The following is a 16,282-nucleotide window of genomic DNA, read 5'->3' as shown; positions in this document are numbered from 1 at the left end:
TCCAGTCTAATTGACTGTGGGTAAATAAATGTGCAGTACATGTTAGCTATTTTTGAAGTACAGAAAATAGCATAAGATGCCCCATAATTGCCCTAGTGGAGCTTTACAGGCCCAGAGAACCCAGGGCGAGAATCACAAATATAACTCATGTTGGACAATTCATCATGTGTCACCAATGTGAAAGCCAGCAGGGACTAGTACGGACAAAGGGGGCTTCAGAAGCACCCGGAGAACAAAAGCAGTAAAGCCTGGTCTTATGGGACAGACTGCTTAGCTCTGACCCCAACACTGACACCCACTTGCCCCATAATCTTTAAGAAGTTATTTTTTAACCTCTCTGAACCTCAGTCCTATAAAATGGAAATATTGGTAATAAGGACTCCACAGGCTCATTGGGAGAATTAAATAAGAGAATGAGGGCACACTGCTTAACCCAGTGAGAGGGACATAGTACTCAATAAATGTCAGCAATTAACATTATTTTGGCAGGCCTGAGTCCCAGGCCAGCCCCAACATACATGAGCTGTGTGAACTTGGCCAAATCATTTCCCCTCTCCGAGTTGTAAAACCAAGTCATTGACATCTACCTTATTCTGTTATTGTAGAGATCAAGCGAGACAGCAACTAATGTTCCTATTAATAAAGGTGAGTGTTGGGGCGCCTGGGTGGCTCAGTCTTAAGTATGCGACTTTTGGTTTCGGCTCAGGTCATGATCTCATGGTTTGGGAGTTGGAGCCCCACATCAGGTTCCATACTGACAGCGTGGAACCTGCTTGGGATTCTCTCTCCCTCTCCCTCTCTCTCTCTCTGCCCCTCCCCCCTCGTTCTGTGTCTCTCTCTCTCTCTCTCTCTCAAAGATAAATAAACTTTAAAAAATAAACAAAGGTGAGTCTCTTCCTCACCCTTTTGTAATATCTGTGGTTTTTCATGCCCTTACCGTTTCATTTGTAGAACAACTTACAGCATGATACTTAAACTAATTCCTAAAGATTTGTGCTTGGGTCTTACGCTCTTTACCATCTCCGGCACCCAGCACAAGTCCAAAAGACAGGTGGTAATTCTCATTTCTGACATGATCATTATGTACACAGCCACACAACTGGGGGCAGGGGGGAGAGTGAAGGAACAACCTTAGCAGACACGACAGCTCTATTCCATAGCCTTAAAAATACTGTAAGACAGATCTCAGGAATACTCAGGTCTTAATATTAACATTCGCACTTTTAACTGTTTTCAAGCGACTCTGAAGATCCAAGCCTTGTTTTCATGTTGCCGAGGCAGGAATCTGCCTGTAACATCCCGGTTTGTGGAAATAGGTTACTCAGAGGGTGAGCGGTCTAGCTGACCACCCGGCATCTTTTTCCTCGGTCAGCTTTATTGTTCTCTGCCCACTCATTTTAAACCCAGGGACAGTAGTAAACTGATTAGAAACTTTGCTTCTTTGTGGAAAATGGCCCTGAGAACAAAGGGACACTATAGTGGTTTCATGAATATGTTAATTCCAAAGGTCTTTGGTAAAACTTTTGTGTTTTCTCCTTACATATTTTAATTAATCTGAAGAAATTTTCCTTAATTTTTTTAATATTTTTTTTAAATTTATTTTTGAGGGAGAGAGACAGAGAGAAACAGAATGCGAGAGGGGTAGGGGCAGAGAGAGAGGGAGACACAATCTGAAGCAGGCTCCAGGCTCCGCAAACTGTCAGCACAGAGCCCGATGCGGGGCTCGAACCCGTAAAGTGTGAGATCACAACCTGCGCTGAAGTCGGATGCTTAACCCACTGAGCCACCCAGGCGGCCCCGATCTTAAGATATTTCCAAAATGGTACAGCCGCTATGGAAAATAGTTTGGCAGTTTCCTCAAGAAGTTAAACACGGAGTTACCATGGGGTCCAGCAATTCCACTCCTAAGTATACATGCCCAAGAGAATTGAAAACATAGCCACACACAAAGTCTGTACAACGAATGTTCAGAGCAGCATTATTCGTAATAGCCAGGAAGTGCAAATAACCCAGAGGCCTTACTGACTGATAAATGTGGTATGGCCATACAATGGAATATTATTTGGCAATAAAAGTAAATGAAGCATTGATACATGCTGAACAAACACGCTGTTCATATGTGATACAATATGGATGAACCCTAAAAATATTATCTTGAGTGAAAGAGGCCATTCACAAAGACCACATAGACGATTCCACTTACATGAAACGTCCAGAAGAGGTGAATGCGTATAGAAGCAAAGAGTTGATAAGTGTTTGCCGTGGGATGGCGGGACCAGGAGGGTAAATGGAGAGTGACCGCTGACAGGTACGGGTTTCTTTTTACAGGATGAAAATGTTCTAAAAATTGAATGTGGTGACAGTTGCCCAAGTCCGTAGGATATACAGAAAGCCAGTGAACTGTACATTTTAAATGGGTGAATTATACAGTACCTGAATTACACCTCAACAATGCCGTTTTAAAGACAGCATTACAATCCAAGAAAAATTGCTTCTCTAAACCAGGAGGATATCCAATGGCCCATTTATTTTCAGGGGCATTTGAGAAACTAAAAGTTCCAGGAGGCAGGGGTGCAGAGATAACTCACAAGTTCACTTGTCTAGTAAGGTTATGAACATGAAGCATTTTAGTAGTCCTACAAGATGGGTTTCATTGAGTCTTATATAAACACTGTCTTGAAAATGTGGAGGGAGGGAATAGTAGCACCACTGTTCGGAGGTTCCCACCAAGGAGATCAGGAACTAGCTGTCTGTCTGTCTGTCTATCTAGCTTTCTTTCTTTCTTTCTACCTATCTATCTATCTATCTATCTATCCAATTTTTCTCCCTCCCTCCCTCCCTTTCTTTCTATTTATTTATTTTGAGAGTGTGTGCCACTGGGGGAGGGGCAGAGAGAGAGAATCCCAAGCAAGCTCTGTGCTATCCGCACAGAGCCCAGAGCACACAGCCCAACAGCGGGCTCGATCTCACAAACTGTGAGATCGTGACCTGAGCCAAAATGAAAAGTCAGATGCTTAACCAACTGAGCCACCCAGGCACCCCTCTCTGTCATCTTTCTTACCTTCTCTTCTCTGCCTCCCTAATAACTGGTCCTCATTCTCCAATTTCCCTCTCCTCAGACCCAGTGATCTCCAACACAAATCAGAGTAGATGAATCCTCTCTTAAAAATGGTTCATGAATATGTTAATTCCAAACGTTGTCTATAAAACCTTTAATTTTTTTCCTGACATATTTCAACTAATGTTATGCTATTTCTAAAACATGCTGCAGCCGCCATGGAAAAACAATTTGGCAGTTCCCCAAAAAGTTAAACATGGAGTTACCATATGACCCAGCAATTCCACACCTAGGTATATATGGTGTTTGGTTTCTATATGACATTTTCCATAATAAAAAGGAAAACGAAAACAAAAATAAAATTTCATTTGCTCGGCTGGTCCTCCAAAATAAAGTTCAAGTTCCTCGGCTGCCTGCCTTTCACAGCCCCCCCTTTATAATCTGGCTCCAAGCTATCTCTCTAGCCTCATCCACAACATTCTCCCTCCCACACACAATACAAACACACAGTGCTGTGCTTACACCCCAGCCTCACATACGCACCCTTCCCGGATGTATGTTCCCGTTTCCACGGCTCAGCACCTGCTGGTCCCTTTGCTGGATCGCCGTCTCCTCTTTCCGGGCATGTAAGCCAGGATTTCTCTTGCATGACCCAGCTCCAGTCGCTCAGGCAAACTTCCCCACTCTTCACTTTTCTGCTAGAGCCCCTCCTCTATCACTCCACATCAGCAACACTTAGCGTGCACAAGTATGCAAGTCTGTTTCTCACTCCCCAGCCTGAGGAAGTCTTAAAGGTCAAGACACCCCGAGGGACCCAGCATATAGTAGGTGTTCAAGGAACATCCATGGAAGACAAGACCCCTACTCGAAAGACAGGTACAAACCTAGACTTAATTAAACAGGCTCTCTAGAAATTATACCGATTGATACCACAAACTAATTTGGGGGCCAGATATAAAGAAACCATCAATGAGAACGGCTTCCTTCGTGTCAATATAATTATGTGCATTATGTGCTTTGGGGGTACATAAACAGGAACCAAAGCATACTGCTTATTATGACAAGGCGCTTATACTGATTTGCATTTCTCTGCAAACCTCTCGAGGCATATAATTTTGTTAATTTGTGACAAACCTCAAAAACACACTTACCACCAATATTCTGATTGCAACATATACTTTCAAGGAACAGAAATCAACAAGTTCCTTTCAAAAGTTTCCAACTGGATTTCATGTGTGTTGTTTGGTTTGCTTTTAAATTGGGGGGACTTTAATGCACATTCTAATTTGTACATCTGGATCTAAAGGAAGGAGAGTTCCACGAGGATGTTGGAGAACCTGACCCAGCTTTCTTTTGAATGTTGGCACCAGTAATTAGTGCATGACCCTGAGGAAATTATTTAATCTGAGAGCCTCTGTTTCCTCCTCAGTCACATGAGAATATTTTCTACCTCAAGAAGCTTTTAAAAAGCAAAAACTTCGCAAACTTGGTTTTCTTTTTCTTCCCTCCTGATACAGCGTTTGAAAAAGTGGGGGCCTGTTCAAACTCCAATCAGTCAGCAGTGATCTTTGGTAATGAGCACTTTCCAGAACAAGTGCTGGTTTGAAGAAAAATGGCATCGAGAAGCTGCCTTGTCCTTCAAATTCGCCTCATGTGTCTCTGGCCTCGCTCAACTACGACCTGCCGATTTAGATTACAAGTTAACCCATTTGCCTTGTTCTTCCTTTGACGCCAGCAAGGGAAAAAAGAGAAGTTCTGGAGAACTGGACCTCACGAATGATGCTGATTTCAAACTCACAGCTACACAACACAGGAAAAATGGCATAAAAGGCAAGACACTGGTTGGAGGCCCTGCTCCTCCATGATGGCCAGGCGATCACCACCCAGTTCAGGCCTCAGGCTCCTCTTATCTGATCAAGGGCCCAGATGAGGACACAGTGACAAGGATGACAGCAGCCGCCACCACCTGCTGAGCGTCCCACACCAGGCACTATGCCTGGCAGAGTCTCACAACCCTACAACACACGTACCATCCCACCGACAAAGGAGAAAACGGAGGCCTCGCACACATGCAGTGACTTGCCTTTTTTTTTATAATTTTTTTTTTAAACGTTTATTCATTTTTGAGAGACAGAGAGAGACAGAGCATGAGCCGGCAAGGGGCAGAGAGAGGGAGATGCAGAATCTGAAACAGGCTCCAGGCTCTGAGCTGTCAGCACAGAGCCCGACGCGGGGCTCGAACTCACGGACTGTGAGATCATGACCTGAGCCAAAGTCGGACACTCAACCGACTGAGTCACCCAGGTGCCCCTCAGTGACTTTCTTGAGAGTACAAAGCCAGTACTAGCAGGCAAGCTCTCATCTGTCTGACTCTAAAGCCTGTGCCTCCCTCTCCGACCTCCCGACCAAGAGCCCTGTGTTTCTGACTGAAATTAAAAAAAAAAAAGACCTTGATATTGTTGATCATCATGCCTCCAAGCCCCTTCCAAATTCTAAAGCTTCCATGAATCTAAGGCAGTGGAGAACTGTTCCTACAGAAAGGCTCATTCAACACACTCTGAGCTGTTTTGCCATTAATTATGTACAGCTAGCTCTTCACTGCCCAACATGATCCTTCGGGTTTCTATTTATGTCCGAGGCACCTGGGTGGCTCAGTCAGTTAAGCATCCAACTTCGGCTCAGGTCATGATCTTGCAGTTCGTGAGTTCGAGCCCCGCGTCGGGCTCTGCTGACAGCTCAGAGCCTGGAGCCTGCTTTGGATTTTATGTCTCCCTCTATCTCTCTCTGTTCCTCCCCCACTTTCTCTCTCTCAAAAATAAACAAACATAAAAATTTAAAAAAAAAAAAAAAAAAAAAGAGACTCCTATGTATGTCCTATATTGGGTCCCGTAGAACATACAGTACATATCCGGACTCAATAAAACTGAAATGAATGAAATAGAATGAACTAGAAAAAAGCAAGTCTTTGCTGCATTAATTGCATTGAAAAGTGGGCAGCGAGGCAGATGGGAGCGGACAAGAGCTCTGGAAAACTGCATGACTAATGACCACCAGGCGCCTGTGTTTCCTCATCTGAGCTGCAGTTTCCTCATCTACCAAAGGAATCTGGTACCGACCCCACACGGTTGGCCTGCATAATCAATCTGATAATTAGCACGGCTGGTCCCCCACTTCCTCAAGAAATACAGAGTTCCCTGGATGACAGGCATTTTGAAAACTGTCAATCATGGCTGTTCTTTTGAGTCAGATTTTTCCCTGGGCTGGCAGAAGACACGGATAAGAAGTGACCCTGAGACATGCCATTTGTCCAAACTCCCTCCCACCTTTCCTAAGGTGTGTTTGTCTTTCTCTCCAGATGATGTCCCTTGCAAAGGGGAAGAAAGCAGCCATCAGACATTACTGAGGTTCCTGTATTGTGACTTTCCCCACAGGGGATCAGAAAACCGGCCCCTGCTTTTCTTCCGCTAATGGAAAACATTTGTGTTCCCTCTGCCTGGTTTTTTCTTAGGATTCTCTTCCCACTTTTTCCCCCTAGCCTATTTTTCAGGCAATTCTGCTGCCAAAAAATGCAAGGATTTCATAGCACCCCTGGGGAGTAAGAACACTAGGAAAGAAAGGGAAATACTACTATTACCAGGAGTAATAATAGCAACACAATACCTGGTAGTGATAGAGTGCTTTTTAACTTCCCAAAGTGCTTTCAGATTCATGACCTCATCTGAGTTGCACCGGACAAGGGGGTCACTAGGTTTCTTGCTTATTTTCCAGATGAGGAAAGTGAAGCCTGGAAAGGTTAAACAACTTTTGCCCAAGTCACAGGCAGATCTGAGTGAATCCAAAGCTGGTATTGTTTCTACAATACTTTGCCAGGCTAACTTTGATCCTATGAAGGCTCTATTCAAGAACCTCATTTAGGGGCGCCTGGGTGGCTCAGTCGGTGAAGCGTCCGACTTCGGCTCAGGTCATGATCTCGCGGTCCATGAGTTCAAGCCCCGCGTCGGGCTCTGTGCTGACAGCTCAGAGCCTGGAGCCTGTTTCGGATGCTGTGTCTCCCTCTCTCTCTGACCCTCCCCGTTCATGCTCTGTCTCTCCCTGTCTCAAAAATAAATAAACGTTAAAAAAAAAAAAAGAACATTTATTCATTTCGCTTGTCACTCATACACAAACTTCAATATCTCAAAAGAAAATATTTACAAAGTTAACACCTCATGTTTCCAAAGTGGTCACTGGGCTGGCAACTTCCACTGAGCAGAACTCAGTTTAGAACCCAGAAATAAAAAATTCCGGCCTCTCGGCAATCAGAAGACATCACACCTAGTCCCTGCACTAAAAATCACAGACCTTCAGGCCCGCACGCAGAGGGAGTTTTTCCTCTTGAAAGAGTTCTAACAAGCTTCATGATCTTTGCTGAAAGACAGGTGTGCTGGCCACCAACGGAAAAACTACAGACAACCTAACAACGTGAAAACTGGCAGAACAATCGGTCCAGGGACAAAAGGCCCAGCACATAACCAATTGCCCTTAAGACACAGCTGTTGAACAACATAGCTAATATCCGATTGGCTTGATGAGAATCACCAGAAGCTTTTATAAAAAACAGGACCCCAGGTCCTGGCCCAAAGCCTGGCGAATCTAAATCTCCTGAGAAGGAGGCTGAGAATCTCCATTTCACATCAGTTGGGTTTCCTTACTAGGTGAGTTTGCGACATACTGATATAGTAGGCATCCCCCAAATAAGTCATTACCCCTCATATAATGTGCGCTGGTTGAATTGACACACTGGGTAGGGTGTTTCCATAAATATAACTGCCCACACAGGGAAGAGGTCCTCGACTACAATCTCATTAGCATCATGCTGTGACCAACTGGGCTTGCCAGCCCAAACAACTGCACAGGAAGGGGAAAGAAAAAATCCAAAATTGACAGGAAATCAAAAGGGGCTAAAAGTGGAAAAGGCCACCAACTCTGGCTTTAACAGCCTCCCACAAAGACAGCTAAACCCCCCCTGGTGTCTTGGGAAGAAAGAGCTAAGGTTAAACAAAAACAGCACAAAAAGACCCTGGCCGTTCGGACAATTAAGGAAACCGAGGTTTTCAACCATTCTGGAAAAGTCATCATGGCTTACCTATGAAATGGAGGTTCCCTTCTTTTTTTATTTTTTTTTATTTTTTTTTTTAACATTTATTTATTTTTGAGACAGAGAGAGATGGAGAGACGGGGAGGGGCAGAGAGAGAGGGAGACAGAGAATCGGAAGCAGGCTCCAGGCTCTGAGCCGTCAGCCCAGAGCCCCGACGCGGGGCTCGAACTCACGGACCGCGAGATCGTGACCTGAGCTGAAGTCGGACGCTTCACCGACTGAGCCACCCAGGCGCCCCTGGTGGTTCCCTTCTTTATTTCAACCCACGCAGGATGCTTGGCTGGACAGTTCACCAGCGGATTAATGAAAACCTGTTTCTACATTCTGTGGTTCACATGGTAGATTAAGCTATCAAAACGTATTGAGTTATTAAAAACACATAGTGAATATAATAGAAGAGCAATAAAAAAAGGGAAAAGTCACCTGTTGTGATGGTATGCTTGTGACTACAGCCGACTCTTGAACAACACAGATTTGAACTGCACGGGTCCACTTACAGAGATTTTTTTTCAATACAGTACAGGACTACAAATGTATCTTTTCTTTCTTAAGATTTTCCTAATAACATTTCCTTTTCTCTAGCTCACTTTCTCGTAAGAACATAGTATATAATACCTATAACATGCAAAATACGTGGTAACTGATGTCTATGTTTACCAGTAAGGCTTCCGGTCAACAGAAGGCTCTTAAAGTTTTGGGGAAGTCAAAAGTCATACGCATTGCTCAAGGGTCAGCTGTACTATACATTTCAGGAGGCAGGTTAAGGGACACATCTGGCCAAGGAAAAATCTAGCTAGTTTCTCAGCATATTGGGTTAACTTTAGTAATGGTGCTTACTTTTCCTTCCAGAAAGAATACCAATATTACCTTATGGTCAGCATTCATTCTTTGGTAAAAAAGAGGACACTTCAGTTGATGGTAAATGGTCCAACAGAAGAACAACTGGGTTTCTACATCGCAGTATCTACCAGCACAGAATCATAAAACGGTTAGTGCTGCAAGAGATCTGAGAAGATGATCTAGTCCCTTCCTTTTATTGTGATAATGAAGAAACCCAGGCCCAGGGAAGTCAAGTGACTTTCTCCACAGTTACATAGTGACCTAGTGGCAGTCTGAGGCCAGAACCCCTATTTCTAGGCTCATCACTGTTGTCACTCACTGAGATAATGGACAATGAAGAGTTAAGCAGAGTGCACCCATGAGGGTAGATATTCCACAAATGTGTCACTCCTCTCTACTAGAAATCCGTCACAGAATGTTGCAAGGCAGCTTTACACATTAGAGATAATCCCACCCAACCAGTCATTTTACTACTGGGGAAAAAAAAAAAAAAAACAAACCTGAGATCCACAGAAAACCAACTTGTCCACAACCACACAACTGGATGGTAGCTTTGGCCACCCTGGAACTGGAAGCTTTCTGGCTCCAAGTCTCCTGCTCTCTTCACTACACCACACTGCCTCTCTTCCACAGTTAAAAGTGGGTAGTTTAATAATAACACAAGAGGGTGTTATGTAGCCCATATATGGAACCAGTTCCAGGATTTTACCTCCACTGTTTAAGTGAAAATCAAGAAACATCCAAGAACATTCTGGAATCACTAAATTACCCAGCATAGTTGCTGAGTGTCCAGATTCTATATTTTTACCCGTTTGAGCTTCTTTCTCTCTGCTTCATGATACTACACCCATCGACTGCATTTCCTGGCGAGGAAGGGCACAGGAGTCCAGCCTTCCAGGCTAAATCTGACCGAGCACCTGCTTCTTCAAACACCTCCCACCCCTACCTTAAGTTCAACTTACCTACCTTCGGGTATCAAAAGCCAAATGAGGACAGTTGGGTTTTTTGTTTGGTTGTTTTTTTTTTTTTTTTTGAACAAACAACTTTCTCTAAAGAGAGCTTAGGGTACGCTGTTGTTGAGCAGTTGGCTCAAGAATTCTGCTCAGTTTTAGGGTCCACTTTCTCAGCTACAGTTTAGCGTCCCGATGAATGGGAATCATCTGTCTTCAACTTACTGGGCAAACGTGACATTCTCCTATTTGAAGTGAAGCTTTCTGGTCTTCACCATACTATTCTTCCTGAGTATTTCATGGTCTCATCTACTTATTATTCTGAGACACAATGTATGAAGACAGCCACAAGACCTTCATCCAGGGCTCAGGTATAAATCCCTTGCATTTGCCCAAGTCTTTTTAAAAATTTTTTTTTTTTTTTTACAACGTTTTTTATTTATTTTTGGGACAGAGAGAGACAGAGCATGAACGGGGGAGGGGCAGAGAGAGAGGGAGACACAGAATCGGAAACAGGCTCCAGGCTCCGAGCCATCAGCCCAGAGCCTGACGCGGGGCTCGAACTCACGGACCGCGAGATCGTGACCTGGCTGAAGTCGGACGCTTAACCGACTGCGCCACCCAGGCGCCCCTACATTTGCCCAAGTCTTAAGAGAGGACAAAAAACTTTCACGTCCAGTATTTCTTCTGATCCTTGCAGCAACGTAACGAAGTGGTCAGGCTGACCACTGTTTTGCAGATTAGCTAACTGTGCTCGAAGGATGAAGGGCCTTGAACAAAGCCCACGCATAAAAAGCTGGACCTGTCTCAAACTGCCTAGACCTCAAAATGCATGTGTTGGAAGGAGGCACTCAGTAAATACCTGGGATGAGGGACAGGAAAGAGGGAAAGCAGGGGCATAGAAGCTCCGCATGGATTTACCAAATCTCTGCCTTTTGCTACAGCCACGGACTGCTGGTGTTCCTTCTTTGGAACTGCAGTCGCACAGAGTAAAAAGGTGCCCTCAAAAATCTGTGAACTACTTAGACTCACAACCAGCCCCAAATCAAAACAATGCTATGGGGCCACAAAACCGTATCACTAATTAGAAGAGTTCAGTCACGTTTATCCATTTGCTTTGGTGCAAATGGGTAACTGGGAAATGTAGAGAGGGAGGGCTTTGTGCGAACGGTTTCGGAATTTTCTGGTAAGAATCTGAGTTTGAGGGGTGCCTGGATGACTCAGTCAGTTAAGCATCTGACTCTTCATTTCAGCTCAGGTCATGATGGATCTCAAAGTCCACTGAGATCGAGCCCCACGCAGGGCTCTGCACTAAGTGTGGAGTCTCCTTGGGATTCTCTCTCTCTCTCCTCTCTGTCTCTCCCCCGCTCACACACACTCTCTCTCAAAGTAAATAAGTAAACATTTTTTTTAAAAACCTGAGCTTGAGGGGCGCCTGGGTGGCTCAGTCGGTTAAGCGTCCGACTTCGGCTCAGGTCATGATCTTGCGGTCCGTGGGTTCGAGCCCCGCGTCGGGCTCTGTGCTGACAGCTCAGAGCCTGAAGCCTGCTTCAGATTCTGTGTCTCTCTCTCTCTCTCTGACCCTCCCCCGTGCATGCTCTGTCTCTGTCTCAAAAATAAAAATAAATGTTAAAAAAAAAAATTAAAAAAATAAAAACCTGAGCTTGAAAAGGAGACTGACTCCAGTCCTGCTCACTGAGAATTAGTCCTCAACCCATATTGACTTCAGTGTGAACCTCAGTCCTTCCCTTCTCTGACATGCTGGTTTTCTCACCTAGGAAATGGAGATGATCTCTCCACAAAGGTTACAGCAAAGAGGAGATACATTTATATTAAGAAGAGGTGAACAGGGCTTAGAAGGACAGTGGATGCTCCTCCCTTCTTGCCTGGGAAGGTCCTCTGCCACTCTCATGTCCCCTGCTACACCAGAACCCATGCACAAAACACAGGAGGCGGTACATGTTACATAATTGAAAGGAAAACAAAACCAATTTCGGAAAGACTACCACACAAAGATTCTTAACTGTGTTTACAAAAGCAATTAGTTGGCAAAGACAGCTGTTCAATGGGAGGTAAACTCCCTTTGGTGTCCTCAGACACCAGATTCTTTTGGCCTTCAAGCCAAGAGTGGACTTTTGTTTTGTTTTTTTTTTCCCTAAGAATTTAGCGTTCCAAGAAGGTATGAGAAACGAGTTCAACCACTAGCATATTTCCACTCACATAACACTTATGTAGCACATCAGCTTTTATTTTTTCCAGATACAAGGAGATGAAGCTTGCTGTGTATTCCTGTGAGAGAATAAACAGAAAACTAGGCTTCTCTTTTTAATATATTAGTGCCCTGTAATCCAGACCAGATGATCAATAAACTATATAAAAATTAAATCATACTGACAGTCTGAGGCAAAAAGTGAACCAAGTAGAAACAATGTTTTAGGACCGTTGTGTAGGGGATATTAAAATCACATGCTGGTTATTAACTTTCTTTTGGAAGTCAAAGAGTTCTCCTGCATAGGTTTCTCAAGTGCTTACCTTATGGCTTTTCCTATTAATTAAAGGTGTTAGGCATTAAGTTAGTGATGATGTATTTTGGTCTATGCACAGGGGAGACACTGATAATAAGTCACTTTGAAAAGGACTTTGTTGACATAGTTTTAATGGCACAGCATATACCCTTAAAATAGATAGCTACATGCCTCATAATAAAATGCAGGGTCCGGCTATCACCTTTTTGAGGTAAACAAAATCATTTATTCAACCAGACCAGCAGTGAGTCAACATAATAGCAAAGTAGAGAATATTAGCTTCCGGGGGGGGGGGGGGGGGGGGGGGGTGGGCACAGGGAGAGTTGGGGCAGATGACCTAAAATGCACAATCATACACATCACTCGCACCTTCCACGCACAACAGTGTCCCTGGCTAAACCATAGCTGATAGTTGGGTCTTCTTGCAAATTCCTTCACACTTCTTTTCCCTTTTCCCTTTACTCAGAATGCATCCTCTCTTGGGGACGGCCTTCTGAATCAGCAGAGTGGAAGGGGGGAGGAGAACAATGAAACTGTTCAAAGGCTGTCAGGCATGTTCTACCTTTGTTTTCCTAATCACAAAGTGGGAGGCAGGAGGGTACCGGGCACAGACCGTCTGGGAAGAGTGTACCTTACCGCCAACAACACGCACCAGTAAACACTGGGAAGCCCCAGACAAGTTTACAGCAAACAGCTTCAATGTGTTTAGTGTTTTCCTTGCACTCCCCCAGGACCAGGGAGGGCCTTTTAAAAATTCAATAGCTTGGCAGCAGACTTGAAATACTACTCTTCCCACTGTGCAGGATAATAAGCCAGCGGCCTTCAGGAAGGTAGGCCCCCCAGTGACAATTCCTTTACATAGCATCTTAACGTTCAATTTCTAGCAAGAGGTGCCAAGGGGATTTGTGCCTCTCTTCCCTTCCACAGAGCACAATTTTATGGACAGCTGTCTCCCTGGGCCCAAAGGGGACCATTCTTATGTTTTCATAATCCTAAGGGTCCCATCTTTCTTTGACTCCCAAACTTACTACGGACAGTCAAGCCAAGGACAGACGGACGTCAGTAAGGACCTCGCTGCAGAAAGAGTCAGCAAACACAAAGAGAAGTGTACCTCCAGCCCACTGTCCCTGGTTTGCACAATGTGCACGGACAAATCCATTTCAAAGGGGACTTAAGTCTCCGTGCAGGAGTTCTATTTTAAGGGAACTGAACTGGGAACACAGATGTTTCTTCAGTTAGCAGAGTTGGCAGAACAGCTCCTGGACCAAATCCGAGTTCTTAATGCAGGAAGGGGCCTTAGGAGAGCATCTAATTCAACCCACTCACTCCACTGACGAGGAAACTGAGGCCAATGAGGCAGTGGGGTGGCACACCCAGCAAGTGGCAGTGTTCTGATGACAAGTCCTGCGCGCTTTCCATTACGCCATGAAGCGCTTTAAAAAAAAAAAAAAAATTCTACTCTGACTTCAACCTTGGAACTCCTGTAGATTCATGTCAATAGCTTTCTCCTGCCTCCTACCAAGTTCATAAATCCTCCTCGCTCCCCGTTCCATTCTTTAACGCCCACCGCTCTTCCGGCGGGGGCATCAAACTAGTGGGGAAAACAGCAAAGGACCATCGCCTCAACTTTCTGGGACTGCCGTTAACCGTGGTGCCACAACATGAACTCGATCCTGGCTTGCCTGCCCCGTGCCTCGGTCTTCCTAATCGGTGAAACGGGGTTCCTCACCCATCCCGCACCGAGTCAGGGCGAGGGCTGGTTGAAGCCAGGGCCGCGACACCGCCCACCCCTGACACACAGTAGGCGCCCAACAAGTTGCAGCGGAACGGGCGCCCGCATCAAGGCCCCGGGGCGCACCTTCCAGCCCCCCCGGGGGGCGCGCGGGGAAAGGCCAGCCCGAGAGCCGCCGGGCCGCGGCGGCGCGAGCGGAAGGGTTGGGTGTTTACACACATTCAGCGAGGAGGCAGCGCGGCTGCAGGCAGGGGCCCGGCGCCCCCGGAGATCCATTTTACTCGGACGCGGGGCCACAGGATCGGCGCGGGCTCCGGGTCACGGTTCCGCCCACGGCCCTGCGTAAGGAGGCCGACCCCGCACCTTCCGCGGGACCCTGCCTGCGCCCCCAGCCGGAGACGGCTTGTAAGGGGCCGCGGGCTCCGGTGGCCCGGGGAGCCTGAGCGCGCCCCCACGCCCGCTTCCAGGCCGGGAAGACGGCGGCCCGGGGAAGGGCGGGCGCCGGGGCTCGGGCGGCGCGAGGGCTCCGGGACAGGGCTGGGGTGGGGTGGGGGTGGGGGGCCGGGGCTGACGGCGCGGGGCCGAGCTCACCCATGAAGAGGCAGAAGAGGTCGAGGCAGATGAGCAGCGCCCGCTTGCTGCCGCCCTTCCTCGGGTTGTTGTTGAGCGCCGGGCTGCCGCCGTTCTTGCTCTCCGGGGCGATCGCCTTGTCGTACTTGTAGTTTTGCATGGCGCTGGCTGCGGCGCGAGCCTCCGGCCCCGCGAAGACGCCCGGCGGCGGCGGCGGCGGCGGCGGCCACACACCCGCGCGCCCGGCCCGCCTCCCGGCCGCGGCTGCTCGGGGACGCGGAGGGTCGGCCCCCGCTGGCGGCGCGGCGGCGACGGTGCAGCCCGCCGCGCGCTTCCCGCTGCAGCCCGGGCTGTGTTCGGCTCCCCGCTGCTCCTCCGCGCTCCTCTCTCAGCCCCCAGCCGTGCAAGAGTCCGGGGGGACGAGAGCCAGATGCCGAGCAGAAACTTCTGCAGAGAGCTGTGCTGCCCGGGGCGCGCGGGGCTGGCGCGTGTCCGGCTGCGCGAGCGGGCGAGTGGGCAGCGCGGGCGCTCGGCCACCTTCCTCGGCTGCTGCTTCCTTAATGAATGGGAGCTGCTCCGAGCCCGGCCGGAGCGCCTGCCCCGACTCCCAACTTCTCCTCCCTCCTCTTCCTCCGCCTCCTCCTGCTGCCGTAGCGGCTGCTGTTGTGGTCGCCTGTGTTTGTTTCTGCACTTTTATTGCACGAGGTCCTTTTAAAAAGAGAAGGCGGGGGGGGGGGGGGGGGGGGGGGGGGGGGGGGGGTCCTTACTTGGCTCCGAAGAGATCCCGAAAGCACAGCCCCTTCCTTAAACTGCCTAAGACGTAGGATAATTAAGGCCACATTTTCCCCCACCCCCTTCAAAAAAAAAAAAAAAATCCTAAAAGGAAAAGTTAACTCTCAAACCAGAGAATCCGGGAGCCCCTAGCGTTCAGAAACACCAAGTTGTCACAAAAGGAAAACGATATAAATAAAAAAACATTGTCTTGCTGGCCCTTGGGTCGGCCAAAAGTTGAGGCTGTATGCATTCATTTCTCCTCCCTTACAGATTCGGGGCTTTTAAGGATTTATTTCGGTTTGAATCGTATTAATCGTGAAAATGCTCAGGGAAAAACGCCCGGCACTGGATTCTGAGCTAGATTCTGAAGATAGGAACTGGAGACACGACTTTGGAGCCAGAGCCTGTAGATTTGAATCGCGGCTGTGGCTCTGTGCCTCAGTTTCCCCATATGTAAATGCATATGTTAACTGTTTCTCCCAAATACAGTAACTGCAAAGATTGAATTAGTTAATCCATGTAAGCATCTAGAACGGTGCCCGGTACAAAGAAATGCTACGTAAGAGTTAGCCATGACCTTTATTCCAGTTTCTGGAGATGAAGGCATCCCAAGCCATCAAGCCACTCTGCAATATCTGTAATATTATTTTACATTATTTTATATGAGTTCATCTTTCTTCCAGGTAGAATACTAT

The 16,282-nt window shown here is 47.0% G+C and overlaps 1 protein-coding gene across 3 annotated transcripts in view; it reads right to left on the bottom strand.

Moving 5' to 3' along the window:
• The window catches only part of PLPP3 (phospholipid phosphatase 3), an 86,621-nt gene extending 71,113 nt beyond the window's left edge, over nucleotides 1-15,508 (bottom strand). Inside the window, exon 1 of one of the 3 annotated variants that reach the window (XM_019449161.2) lies at nucleotides 14,835-15,508. In XM_019449161.2, coding sequence (XP_019304706.1) covers nucleotides 14,835-14,973 — 139 coding nt within the window. In that variant the 5' untranslated portion in view covers nucleotides 14,974-15,508. Of the gene's footprint in view, nucleotides 1-3,601; nucleotides 3,733-14,834 lie in introns of those variants that run through there. The other 2 variants (XM_019449157.2, XM_019449158.2) reach the window with 2 other exon arrangements.
• Between the last annotated feature and the right edge of the window lie 774 nt (nucleotides 15,509-16,282).

Source organism: Panthera pardus, unplaced genomic scaffold, assembly GCF_024362965.1.
Source record: "Panthera pardus isolate Hobbes unplaced genomic scaffold, ASM2436296v1 HiC_scaffold_11, whole genome shotgun sequence".
In the NCBI taxonomy this organism is placed as follows: Eukaryota; Metazoa; Chordata; class Mammalia; order Carnivora; family Felidae; genus Panthera; species Panthera pardus.
The sequence above is the reverse complement of the archived record's forward strand: the minus strand, read 5'-3'. Positions and strand labels throughout refer to the sequence as shown.